Source organism: Nicotiana sylvestris, chromosome 4 (assembly GCF_000393655.2).
Source record: "Nicotiana sylvestris chromosome 4, ASM39365v2, whole genome shotgun sequence".
NCBI classification, from domain to species: Eukaryota; Viridiplantae; Streptophyta; class Magnoliopsida; order Solanales; family Solanaceae; genus Nicotiana; species Nicotiana sylvestris.
Window position 1 is genome coordinate 101,163,920 of NC_091060.1, and position 14,298 is coordinate 101,178,217.

The window sequence follows — 14,298 nt, forward strand, 5'->3', positions numbered from 1 at the left end:
TGTCTCTATACATGGCTAATTTACAGAAGAGACATATCCATCCATGTCCAGTCGAGTGGCAGTGGCAATGGGAGTGTCTATCACTTTTGATGCTTCCATATCAAACCTCTTCAAGAGCTCCTTGATGTATTTCTATTGTCTGATGAATGTACTCTTTGTGGACTGCTTCACTTGAAGACCCAAGAAGAAATTCAGCTCACACATCATGCTCATTTCAAACTCATTTCCCATGAGTTTTGCAAATTCTTCACACAGTGAATCAGCTGTTGCCCCAAATATGATATCATTAACATATACCTGAACGATGAGCAGGTTCCTCCCCCGTTTCTTTAGGAACAAGGTGTTGTCAATTTTTCCTCATGTAAAACCATTTTCTAAGAGAAGCTTTGATAGCCTTTTATACAAACTCGAGGAGCCTGCTTCAACCCATACAATGCCTTGTCCAATTTAAACACATATTTAGGGTGTTCATGACATTCAAACCCTGGAGGTTGTTTTAAATAGACTTCTTCCTTAAGAAATCCATTCAGAAATTCACTTTTGATATCCATTTGGAACAGAGTGAATTCATATGTGATGCAAAAACAATTAGGATTCTGATAGCTTCCATCCAAGAAACTGGAGCTAACATCTCATGATAATCAATTCCTTCCTCCTGATTGTAACCTTGAACCACTAGCCTATCCTTGTTCCTTGTAGTGTTTCCATGTTCATCAAGCTTATTCCTGAATACCCACCTGGTTCCTAAATGGTTCAATCTGAGGGTCTAGGTACCAGGTGCTATACATTATTCTTTTCGAACTGATGCAACTCATCTTGCATGGTTGTAATCCAGTCTGCATCTTTTAAGGCTTCCTTGATGTTTTTGGGTTCCATTTGGGAAAGAAAGTCTAAGAAGACAAGTGAATTTCTGGCTTTTGATTTGGTTTGAACTTCTGAACTAGAAGGGTAATTATGTTGTCAATAGGATTGGAGCTTTTGTGTTTCTAGTTGGGCACTTGAGCCTCATTTGTAGAGGAGCTGGGTAGATCTACCTGGTTCCCTTGCATTCTTCTCTCAGTGACCTGTGGAGTACTTTGCACTGCATCAACCACTCTCTCTTCAGCTTCAGCGGTTGTAATTGTGGTACCTGGTTCCTCTCCGGCTGATGAGGAAACTGCATTATCTTTACTTGGCTCCTTCACTTGACTCATCATGTCTGCCTTTCCATTTGTCATGTCAATGACTTCTCCTGGAAATAACAGAGGCTCTCCATCTTGATCATCCTTGTAGATTTTCTCATAGGAGAGATAAGACTCGTCAAAGATTACATGTACACTTTACTCAACACACTGAGTCCGCTTGTTGTATATCTTGTAAGCTTTGCTTTGAGAAGAGTACCCCAAAAAGATTCCTTCATCACTCTTGGCATCAAATTTTCCAAGTAGATCCTTTCCATTGTTGAGAACATAACCTTTGCACCCAAATGTTCTTAGGCGAGTGAGCTTGGGCTTCCTTCTACTCAACAACTCATAGGGGTTTTGTTCAGGAGAAACCTGATCATGCACTTGTTCACCAAGTAGCAGGCATTGTTGACAGCTTCAACCCAGAAGTTCTTAGCAATCCCACTGTCGATCAACATTGTTCTTGCCATTTCCTCAAGGGTTCTATTCTTCCTTTCCACAACCCTATTTTGCTGGGGAGACCTAGGGCTGAGAAGTTGTGAGTAATGCCATTCTCATTACAGAATTCATCAAACTTGGCATTGTCAAACTTTGTTCCATGATCTGATCTGATGCATGCTACTCTCGATTCTATTTTCTTCACAAAAGGCTACGAATACTTCAAAGGTTTCATCTTTTGTTCTAAGAAACAGAGTCCAAGTGAATCTGGAGTAGTCATCCCCTATCACAAAGACCCACAGATCCATATGAATGAGATCAAGTGGTTTTGAGGTGCTGACATCTTTCTTTGACTTGAATAAGGATTTCACATGCTTCCCTCTAGCACAGGATTCATAGATCTTTTGTTCTTTGAAATTTGACATTGGAAGACCACAAACCAAGTCCTTCTAAATTAGTTTATTCAGTAGAGATAACCTTGCGTGCCCCAGTCTTCTGTGCCACAGTTCATCATCATCATTAACAACTTTCAAGCAACTTAGATCACCACTTTGTAGAGACTTGAAATCAGCAACATAGATATTCTTGTATCTTTTGGCCACAAGTACTACTTTACCGGTTACCAGATTTATAATTGTGCATATATTGGACAAGAACTCCACCTTGTTTCCTCTATCACAAATCTGAGAGACACTCAAGAACTGTACTTGATTACCATTGACATAGTACACATTCTCAATTGAGTAAGTAAGTGACTTTCTAATTTTTCCAACACCAATAATGTACCCTTTTTCCCATTTCCAAAGGATGCACTCCCTCCTTGCAGGGCTTTTAGTGAAAGAAAGTCCATAGTATTTACAGTCATGTGTTTTAAGCATCCACTGTCCATGAACCATTGTTGACTGCATCCTTTCGCTGTTCCATGCATAAGGAGATCACGGGTTAGATTTAGGAACCCAAGCAAGTTTGGGTCCCTTGTAATAAGTAAGAGGATGAATAAGTGATATTTTAGTCCATGTAGGTAACATGCATTTTTTATGAGTGACACCTGGTCCCTTTTCAGTAATAACTCTCTCAGCAAAAGCTTTGTTTTTTTGCAGAGACTGAACCCTAGCTTGGAAATTTTCTTTGAAATGCCCATTGTTCCCACAGTGGGTACACAGTCAATTATCGGGTACAGTAACATATTTGATGCGGGGGTTATAAGGAGTTCTCTCCTTTTGAAGCCATATTCTTTGCCTGTTGCCACCATTATTAACATACATGGCAGTAATAGCTTCCGAGGACCAGGTCCATTTAAGGGACTTCTCAAGATCATTTTTTACTCTTTCTAGTTCTGCTTGGAGCTGCCTATTTTTCTCAAGTTCAGCACACAAACTAGTTCTTACAGTAGTTAACTCTTTTTCAAGCTTAATGTGTGCCTCACTAGCCACCTCTTTCCCTTTTTCATAGTTTCCAGGCCTATACTCAGCTCCAAGTTCCTCCATTGTTTCCCTTAAGTCTATAATCACTACTAAAAGTTCATCTCTCTCCTGCTCAATAACAGTCACTTTCTCCACTAAGGCCTCATTTTCTTTACTGAAATTCTCAATGGTTTTCTTTAAGTCAACAGCTACAACCACCAAACCATCTCTTTTATGTTCGACACTAGCGATGTTTTCAGTTAGAACCACCTTTTCATTCTCCAGATTGCTTATGGTTTCCTTTAGATTAACTACACACACTACCAAATCATCTCTAGTTTGTTCAGTTTCTCCTAGTTCTATGGTCAAGGCATCTTTATCATCTATAATACTACGATAGGTATCAATTAATACATTTGCTAATGACATGAGTTTCCTGGGGGAGTAGGATTTCAGATTTCTCTGAAACATTCCTAAAGTTTACCTCATTATTGTTATCATCTTCATCATCATCTGATTGAGTCATCAATGCAAATATTGAATCATATTCATTTCCTTCACTTTCAACTACCATCATGGAACTATCACCTATATCAGTTTCTTCTTCAGACTCACTAGAGGAATCTCCCCATGGTGCAAGAGCATGCTTCACAACATTATCAGCAGATCTTTTCCTTTTGAAGTGTTTGTCAGGAACCGGGTTCCTCTTTGCTGCTTTATCAGGGTTGTATTTTAAGTGTTCTTGCTTCATGAGAGGGCAATCTTTGATGAAATGCCCTGGCTTTCCACATTTATAACAGAGGTCATAATTGTTTGGTCTGCTGGAGTTGCCCTTTTTAGTATTCCTCCATTTCTTCTGACCATCTTCTGAAACCTTTTGGTTAAGTAAGACATGTCACTGTCCTCCTCACTTGAGTCATTGCTTTCAGCTTTGATTACCAAGTTCTTTTCCTTATTTGGTTCTCTTCTTTCACTGTCTATCTTTCTCTTCATTTCGTAGGTTTTCAAATTTCCAACTAGCTCATCTATGGTCAGATCTTGCAAGTCCTTTGCTTCAGTAAAAGCATTCACTTTACTCTCCCATGAACTAGGCATGATAGTGAGAATTTTCCTCACGAGCTTGTTCCTGGGAATGACTTCACCAAGTGAACGTAACTCATTTATGATGGAAGTTAATCTTGTGTTCATATCTTGAATAGATTCATCGTCTTTAATCTTAAAGAGCTCATACTCAATGGTAATCATATCAATCTTAGATTGTTTTACTTGAGTGGTTCCCTCATGTGCTATTTGTAGAGCTTCCCATATCTCATTGGTGGATTGATAAGCTGAGATCCTGTTGTATTCATCAGGTCCTATGCCATACACCAAAATTTTCTTGGCACAAAAATTTTTCTCCACAACTTTCCTATATGCATCGTTGTATTCTTTCCTAGTCTTTAGCGTCGTCATTGGAGGATCTCCGACCTTCTTTGTTGGGACATAAGGATCATAACATATAACATCCCACAACTTAGAATCTTCAACCATGATAAAATCATGCATTCTTGTCTTCCACCATCATAGTATTGCCCATTGAACCTGGGTGGCTATACGTAGACTGACCTTCTTCAAAATTCGGTGGAGCGGCCATAAGGGTCCTTCCAAGGTATTATTCTGATAGAAAAAACGCGCTCTGATACCAATTGATAGAATATATGAGTCTACCAAACTATAGAGAGATTAGGTCCTCTATGAGTTTCCACTAAGAATGCTAATGAAATAGTAAGTAAATAAGACAAGAAGTTTTACGTGGAAAAATTCCTTCTCAAGGGGATAAAAAACTACGACCTACACTGGTAGGATTTCAACTTCACTATGAACAACTTTAGATTACAACCTATGCAATCTAGGAATTAAATTCTTAATCCCTCACTAACTTGTAATACACCTATTACAAGCCACTTTGCAATACACCTATTACAAAGACTTTAACTCATAACTAACTCTAGTCACGACACAAACACTAAGGGTTTATGGTTTTACAAGGGGTTCCTAAGCAATGTTTCTAGATAAGCAAAGCAGGAGTTACAATGAAGAACACTTACAAAGTTACAACTCAACTAAGGACATACAAAAAACTAGCTCTAGGAACCGGTCCGTAGTAGTGTTAAACTTTGTTCTTGATGGCACTTGAGAATCGAATGCTTGAATGCTTGAATGGATTCTCAAGTGTTCAAGTGATATTTTGTTGTAATACTCTTGTTAATACAACTTGGACGACATCACTTGAATGATGTAATCACTTGGTTGGTCAAAGGACAAGTGACTGTAAAACTGTACTGCACTGTTTTTGTGTACAATTTAGGTAGTCACTTTCAAGTTGTACACAGTTGACTTCGTACTACTGTTAGGGAATCACAAAGGTATCATGTCCCTATGTTGATTCTCTATCTTCTGAAGTTGTAGCAGTTCACATTAGCTAGAGTCCATTGATTTGCGATGTGTACCAAGTGTGCCATTCCTTATCTGATTCTTTGACAGTAAGTTTGTTAGATCATCAAAACATAAAGCTAATGCATTGTAAACCCATCAATTTTCCCCTTTTTGATGATGACAAACTTAGAAATTGATAATATACGTTTAGAGCAAAATTAACCAGATAAAGCAACAGGAACTTCACAAGTTCCCCCTGGCTCTATGCTTCCCCCTTATTCAGATCCCTGTTTCAATTATACATTGATGGGTTTACAATGCCTTAACTTTATGTTTTGATGATCTAACAAACTTACTGTCAAAGAACCAAATAAGGAACATGACACACTTGGTACATATCGCAAATCAACTGACTCCAGCTAATGTGAACTGCTACAACTTCAGAAGATAGAGAATCAACATAGGGATCTGATACCCTTGTGTTTCCCTGACAGTACTACGAAGTCAACTATGTACAACTGGAAAGTGACTGCATGTACTATATATAGAAATAGTGCAACACAGTTCTGCAGTCACTTGTCCTTGGACCAACCAAGTGATTACATCATTCAAATGATGTCATCCAAGTTGTATTAAAAAGAGTATTACAACAAAACATCACTTGAACACTTGAGAATTCATTCAAGCATTCAAGCATTTGACATTCAAGCATTCAATTCTCAAGTGTCATCAAGAACAGAGTTTAACACTACTACAGACCAGTTCCTAGAGCTAGTATTTTGTATGTCCTTAGTTGAGTTGTAACTTTGTATGTGTTCTTCATTGTAACATACTTTGCTTATCTAGAAGCATTGCATAGGAACCCCTTGTAAAACCATAAACCCTTAGTGTTTGTGTCGTGACTGGAGTTAGTCATGAGTTGAAGTTTTTGTAATAGGTGTATTGCAAAGTGGCTTGTAATAGGTATATTACAAGTTAGTGAGGGATTAAAAGTTTAATTCCTAGATTGCATAGGTTGTAATCTAAAGTTGCTCATAGTGAAGTTGAAATCCTATCAGTGTAGGTCGTGATTTTTTATCCCCTTGATCAGGAATTTTTCCACGTAAAACTCCTTGTCTAATTGACTTGCTGTTTCATTAGCATTCTCAATGGTAGCTCATAGAGGACCTGGTCTCTATATAGTTTGGTGGACTCATATATATTCTATCACTCATCTTCCCAACCCCATCATCTTCTCCACCACCACCATACTACCACCAACCCTTCCACCACAAGCACTTTTTCTTCCCAAATTATAGATTCAATTCTTTGTCGATTAACAAGTTTTAACAACATTCATCACAAATATTTATACAAATTTCAAATTCAAGTTCAAACCCAACGCTTCAAACTTATTAATGGTGTTTTTTGAATTTTATCAAAATTAATCACCAGTTTCAACATATTTTTAATAAATTTTTACTGAACAATAATCACGAATTCAAATTAATTTTCTAGGTCATAGAATACCAAAATCAACAAGACCCGATTGAATTTTCAAGCTTTTCAAAAAGTCAATAATTATGATTTTTACAAGACCCAATAGCTCCACTTTTCTTCTTAGTCATGGGGGTTGGAGAGGCGAAACATGAGAGGGGAGACAAAACTAGGATGTGGGTTGGGGAAGAAGGCGAACATGGGGGGGGAGCACTGGGGTTTGGGGTTGAGGAAGAAGACATGGGTTTATATTTTTTTTCTTTAATTTAAAAAGAAAATAGTTAAAAACGGAAAAAATAAAAAAATAAACTTAATTTCAGATGAATTTTTTAGTTTTTACGAGCCTCTTTTATGTGTAAGACACGCGTGTGACACATAGCAAAAGAGGTGTATAATTGATACACTTTTAAAAGTTTTGGTATGTAATACTATTCCCGTATTTAACAAGTGTGTAAGAGGAATTTGAGTGCAAGGCCGATGGATAAATTATGTATTTTCCTACTTTTAATTGCAAAATACTCTTCTTCTCGAAACTTATATTGGTTCGAAGTAGAGGTCGAACAAGAATTTGAAGCTTATGGGTTCAGAATTCTAACCATTTTAAGTTACTTAGTTCTATATAAAAACTATGTATATCAAATAAATTTTTTAAGATACCCGTGGACATAAGTAGGGGTGTTCATAAAAACCCGAAAAATCAAACCAAACCGACCAAAAAAATCGATAATTTTTAGGTTTGGTTTGGTTTTGATTTTGAATTTTAAAAACCGATCAAATTTGGTTTGATTTTGGTTTTAATCAAAAAATAACTGAAAAAACCCGGACCAAATCGACTATAAAGTGTGTGTATATATATATATATATATATATATATATATATATATAAAGTTTCTAAAATTTTATGGTAAATATTAGTCGTTTGTATTTTTAGTCTAGTTCTTTGCGATTATAATAATCTAATTTTTTACCTTTACATTTTAGTTTGATTGGTAGTTTTTTTTCCTAAGTACAAGAATTTATTTCATGTTAAAAATAATTAATTTTTAATTGAGTACTTAAATTATTCATCACTATTTGATTCAATTATCATCAATATATCTTGGTAAATGATAGATTTCTCAAAGAAAAATTGGTTTGATAGTGTTACGTTAAAAATGTAGTCGCTGGAACATGCGTTTGGTAGTGTATGTCTCATATTTAAGAAAAAATCGATAAATAACTGAAAAAATTGAAACCCGACAAAAATCGAATCGATAAAAAACTGATTTAATTGGTTTGGTTTGGCTCCAATATTTAAAAAATTGACTTAATTGGTTTGGTTTCTTTTTAGGGAAAAACCGATCCAAACCGAACTATGAACGCCCCAACACACAAAGGGAGGCAAAGATGAAATTTTTTTAGGGGTTGTTTGGTTCAAAATAATATTATTGGAGAATTATAATCCCACTTCTGATATGAAATAGATAATATCAAGATTCCGATACAAAATTTATCGCTATTAGTTATTATCAATAATCAAATGTGAATAGATGCAATTTAATATGAGAACTAACATTCTAATCCGATAACCAAACCACCCTTAAACGAAGAAAGAGGAAAATGGCAAAAGAAAAGAAAAATTTATAAAAGCCCAAACCAAAACAAACAAAAAAAATGAGATTTAAAAAACAAAAGATTCAAAAAGCAAAAAAAAAAAAAGAAAAAAAAAAAAAGGGAGAACCGACTACCGAGGAGCCAATCAGCCAAACTTCGTCAATTGTCCCTCAGTAGCGGAGAGCATCTCCGTTCTGCTCTCTGCCTTTCAATCAAAATAGATGCAATCACTAAGAACGTCTCCGATCATGAAGAGACCAAGAACCATTCCTTCAGCCCCATCAACCCCACCATCCCCACAAATTCTCCAATCCAAAAAGACCCCAACTTTAATAAGATCATTCTCTTCTATAAAACCAAGAAATATTCTAACAAATCCAACACCAACAACAGAACAAGACCCCAAATGGGTTCCCCTCAACTTATCAAGATCAGAACTTTACTTGCCCCTCACCTTCCCAACTGGCCAAACCTTCAGGTGGAAACAAACTGGGCCCATTCAGTACACTGGTGTTGTTGGTAGGTCCCACTTAGTCTCCCTGAAACAGCTTGACAATGGTGATGTTGGATGCCATTTCCACTGCACCAACTCTGAGGCTGCTGCTTCTTGGGAGGAAGCCCTTGTTGATTTTCTCAATGTGGGTATTTCTTTAACTGAGGTTTGGGAGAGTTTTAAGGCTTCTGATTCGAGATTTGCTGAGTTGGCTACACATTTGGAAGGTGCTAGAGTCCTAAGGCAAGACCCACTTGAGTGCCTCATTCAGTTTATTTGCTCATCTAATAATAATATCAAGAGAATTACCATGATGGTCGATTTTGTTTCGTCATTGGGGAATTATTTGGGAGATGTTGGAGGTTTCAAGTTTTATGAGTTCCCTTCACTTGAAAGGTTGGCAATGGTTTCTGAACAAGAGCTAAGAGCTGCTGGTTTTGGCTACAGGTATGCTCGTTTTGCAATCTTTGTGGTTCCAGACTTATGTTTTTCTTTAATTCATATGTCCCATGATATGTCTTTCTTTTGGTGCGCTAAGCTCTTGCTATGTGAGGTGTCTAGGAAAGGGCCGGACTACATTGTCTTTTATATGCACAACCTTACCTTGAGAATGTACAAAATTATATTTATAGAAGAGGTGTTGCTGTTGTATGGAATTGCAGAGACATTGATGGGCTTTATCTCAAATCCCATTAAGTTTCCTTTCCCCCTCTGTTTTTGTTTCAAACTCCCACTAAAGAAATGCATGTATTTCAGATAGTCAGATTTCTAGTAACTTTGAAATGCTATTTGGCATTTCATAGGTCTGCTTGGTTAGCAGTTTGATAGTGAATGATTTCCAAAAAAAACCCTGCTAAATGGTCCTAGTATGTAACGATGGATGATGTGATACATCCTATATCTTCAACTTTTGGGTTGTTTCTTCCCTTCTTTTTTCTGTTGCATTTTGCTTGGGGCATATTTTAGGCAGGAACTTTAGGTATTTTGTTTAGACGAGGGGAATACCTTTAACTTTCTAGTCATACTTGAACTGATGTCAGTGGTACATAAAACTCCTGATGTTTGGTGTCCCAACTCCCTGTTAACATGTTCGTTCACCTTGTTCTAATCAGTCTCTAGAAATGAGCAGGGCCAAATATATAGTTGGTACGGTGGAAGCACTGCAATCAAAGGCTGGTGGAGGTACGGAGTGGCTTACTGCACTTCGTAAAGTAGATCTTCCCGAGGCCATTGATGCTCTGTGCTCTTTACCCGGTGTTGGTCCTAAGGTCGCAGCATGTATTGCTCTCTTTTCTCTAGATCAGCACCATGCTATTCCTGTTGATACTCATGTGTGGAAGGTTAGCTTTCAAGGGCTCTATCTTGTCTGTTGAGTGTTGTTTAGGAGATCACAGCATCTTCCAATGTTATTTTGTTTGTGCACTGTTCTAACTTGAGCAAATTGTCAATTTTCTACATGCATTTTCCTTTGATGCCATATAAGATATAACATATGTTCTCAGTCTTCCATAAATATTTTGAATTAAGATAAACCTCAAAGAAGATTACTATCATTGTTGTATTAGATGTTTCTTCTTTCTCGCTTGATATGCTCCTGGACCTGTATTTTGTTACGGAAAGAGCATGTAAATGGGACTAATAAGTTCTTTATTGAATAGGGGAGACAAATGAAACTATTAGAGAAGTTGAAATTTATTGAATTGTTTAGCAGATGTGTGGTTGGTAAATTTATGGAATAAGGGTTTGTGCAGTTTCTAGATACTTTCACTTCGGCATAGAAATTTTTTCTCCTAGATGCTGTTATGCTCCTTTTTTCTTTACATTTATTCCCATGCCTAACTCTACGTGCATCCCTTTAGTGTAGTTGTGCGACAATATTTAGTAACTAAAAGTGCAATCTCGCTAATACCTTAAGCTTTTAGATGAGATGGTTACAAATTTCAATATGATATCAGAGCCAAACCCATCGGTCCCTATTTTTGTTTTATCAATATTGGGCCCCCGTTATCCATGCTCCAGTTGTCCAGTCCTATGCATGCGAGAGAGGTGTCTTAGTCCCACATTGGTTGAGGGAATGAATTGTAGTCTCCTTATATGCTCTTCGGCAATTCTCCCCTCATAAGATAGCTTTTGGGGTTGAGTTAGATCCAAAGTCCATTTATTCACATGGTACTACTGCAGACAGTGGTCCTGGATTAAAATCTCATTGCCACTCAAAAAGTAAAAAAATATTTTATGTGTTTGACCAATGAAAAAGAATTAATCCCACACGTGAGGGGGCGTGTTGTGAGACATAATATAATTAAGTAATTAAAAGTATGCTCTCTCAAACAATTTAACCTTTTAGATGAGATGGTCATACATAAAAAATTGTTGTCAATTTTCCAGAAGAAATTTGTTCCTATACCGATCAAAAAAAGCAGAAATATGCTTCACTGTATTCACATAAGTGTCCATAATTTGTTTTTGTAGATGAGATGGTCTTAACTCTTAATGATTATTAAGTTCCCTTTACATCAGGCAAATAGGAGCCTGCATGTTCGCAGTTTTCTAGCCTTCGTTTTCTACCTAAATACAAACCAACCTTTTGGTGCCAGATTCTTGAGGAAGCAAAATGGTTTTATGGATGCTTAAAGGATTAGCTTGTTTGGTTATCAAAGAAAAGTGAAATTATGAGAGTACTGCTCCATGCTGTTGAATACAGGATGAAAAAAGTTTAGAAACCTGTGAGCAGTCTTACTGTATGATAGAATGGGTACATGCAGTTCAGTACTAGAGCTTGTGGCACAATTCATGCATGCATTTGCTGCAGATTATAGATTGCGTATGGTGCTTCTCTTTTTAAATTTTAGAAGGCTTCAAGATGTTAGTTAAAGTCTGTTACTAGTCAAGAGAGGTGGATGTTACTCCACGAGGCTAATTAGTCTTACTTTATGTCTTAGTTCCTTTTCCCAATCTCAATTCATGGATGCTTTTGAAGGTGTAAAAGAGAACAGGTGCCCTAACACCAAAAGTAAAGTTACACCAGCTTAGGGAGTGGCAGCTTTATTAATAGGGTGGATAAGCCATTTGCTAATAAAAGTGTTTGCGTCATAACATACCCAAGAAAAGCAATATAACTTGTCAACATGAGTAGGTTGAGGATCACAATAATTGCTGTGGTGTGTTTTAATTATCTGGGTCTGGGGTGAAATTAGCCTTTTATTTACAAGAAGGTTCTGCTAATTTGGAAAGTTGTAGACTGTAGAGCATGAGTCATTCTCCCTCTGTCCTGATCCCTAAGCTTATCAAGGCCAATTTGACTGATTGTGAAACTAAATCAGATCAGTTTATTTTCAGAATAAACTTTCGATACATAGAGAATACACAAAAGTACTAGTGTAATATTTTCCATATCAAATTGATAAAAGAATACATTTAGAAGTACTAATCAAAATTTGATTCAGGCTGTGTTGTTAAAAGCCATCACTTTGTTGCTCAAAGTGACGAAACAATGCGAAGAGGAGGAGTTATCGCTTCACAGGTAACGCCATGCACTTCATAGAAGTGTGCACTTCCGATAATGATGTGCAAAGTGATCCAAAATAAAAGTGTTGGTTTTTTGAATCTCAATTTTGAGTTGGATTAATATTCATATTAGTGTACACTAGAGCTGACGTTAGCTTTTACTTTGATTACTACAGCACTAAATTCATGTATATGTGGCTTCATTTTAATTTTTCATAAATTATGTGCTTCATTTCAAAGAAGCACACACTTCACTTCTCACTTTTTGCTTCAAACTCGTCGCTTTTGTGTGCATCTTGCTTTAAAAGCACTGGATGCAGAAGTGAAAAGTGAACCATTTAGGGTAGAGGGAGTATTACGAGTAGTGCAGTGAGTTTTGCACAATGTATATTGGCCCAGATTCTGCTATTACCTATATTTATCATCTGTTCCCTGTTACACGTATTATAATTTTGACATGCAAACATGCGAACATGCAGCAACTTTGCTCTTTGAAGTTACGTAAATTCAGAAAACGTACTTCTGTTCATATCTGTGAATACCATTTAACATTTCTTCTTGATCTTTTGCTAGATCGCGACCAAGTACCTCCTCCCTGAGCTAGCAGGAACCAGTCTTACACCCAAACTTAGCAATCGTGTAGCAGATGCTTTTGTGAGGACATATGGAAAATATGCTGGTTGGGCCCAAACTCTGCTTTTCATTGCGGAACTACCTTCGCAGAAAGCACTCTTGACATCAAGCCTTTTGAATTCTACAGTAGAGAAGTCTCCTAAATCCAAAAAAAGAAAACAGGGTGGGATCACAGAGATCCCTATAGGATGATACGTCGTGCTTGTGTTTTCATGCTCGAAGTTAGACCTAATCTACGTGCAGAGCTGATGAAGACTGTTCTTTCTAGTTCTTACCATCTGAGGTATCAAAGGCATCTCAGAAGATTTTTCATCTAGAATTGCTGATATTTTCAGTTTTATGGATGTTAAAATTGAAAAGAATGTATATTGCGTAGAAAGTGATTCACTGATTCTACATGAAATGTTTGCTTTACATTTCTAGTTTGCTGCATTTGATTATATTATATATTTTGTTAGTTTATATGATATATATGTATTTGAGGATTTCTACTTGAAGAACTGTTAGGTTAACTATTACCTTAAGGGTTCGTTTGGTATGAGGGATAAGGGATAATTAATCCCGGCATTAAATTTTAGATGAGTTTATCCCACGGTTGGTTGGGATAAAATTGTGGTACAACTAATCCCGGGATTGTAGTGTTTTTTTATCCCTATGAGAGGGTGGGATAACTAATCCCGGGATAACTTGTTTCCCAACCAAATGACCCCTAAGTTTTCTAAACATCTGCCAGAAGATGCTGCACTTCCTCCTCTGCGTCCAGGAAAAAATATTGGTTACTGATGAGGGAGAAATTCTAATTATCTGCTTTTCTGGCTCCTGTTCTTTCTTGAGGTTTTCTTGGCAATGATAATGTCTTTATTAATTAATTAACAATTCTTTTGCAGGCATGACAAAATGCATCAAGCAGAGTAGCAGATGAGCGTTTTGCATGAGCATGAAGTCATTGTACCATAATTGTTTGTTTGGTGGTGACTAGCAGCCTAAATTTTGTAAGTTGGGTCTTTGTTGGTCTGTTTTGTTAGTTCCAATTTGGACATTCAGGCTGCTAAAGTTTCACATATTTGAAATATGTAGGACTTCCTTTTGTAAGAACATATTAATTTGCAGTAACAGCATATTGTGTGTGAAATTGGTTGGCGGTTTCAGTTTGCATTGCCTATTGATCTGATTAGAT

The 14,298-nt window shown here is 36.8% G+C and overlaps 1 protein-coding gene across 1 annotated transcript; it reads left to right on the plus strand.

The window, feature by feature from the left end:
• The first annotated feature begins 8,625 nt into the window (after positions 1-8,625).
• On the plus strand, positions 8,626-14,272 carry LOC104248902 (N-glycosylase/DNA lyase OGG1). The gene is made up of 4 exons (XM_009805257.2): positions 8,626-9,428; positions 10,111-10,321; positions 13,062-13,404; positions 14,009-14,272. Exons 1-3 carry the CDS (start codon positions 8,710-8,712, stop codon positions 13,311-13,313), a joined length of 1,182 nt encoding a protein of 393 aa, XP_009803559.1. The 5' UTR covers positions 8,626-8,709; the 3' UTR covers positions 13,314-13,404; positions 14,009-14,272.
• Positions 14,273-14,298: the final 26 nt, after the last annotated feature.

What these genes read in the sequence shown, in the direction of transcription:
- LOC104248902 (XM_009805257.2), top strand. Translation starts at nt 8,710, where the DNA reads ATGCAATCACTAAGAACGTCTCCGATCATGAAGAGACCAAGAACCATT. An exon ending in GCTGCTGGTTTTGGCTACAG is followed by an intron (nt 9,429 to 10,110) that starts GTATGCTCGTTT and finishes AGAAATGAGCAG; the next exon opens with GGCCAAATATATAGTTGGTA. An exon ending in TTGATACTCATGTGTGGAAG is followed by an intron (nt 10,322 to 13,061) that starts GTTAGCTTTCAA and finishes ATCTTTTGCTAG; the next exon opens with ATCGCGACCAAGTACCTCCT.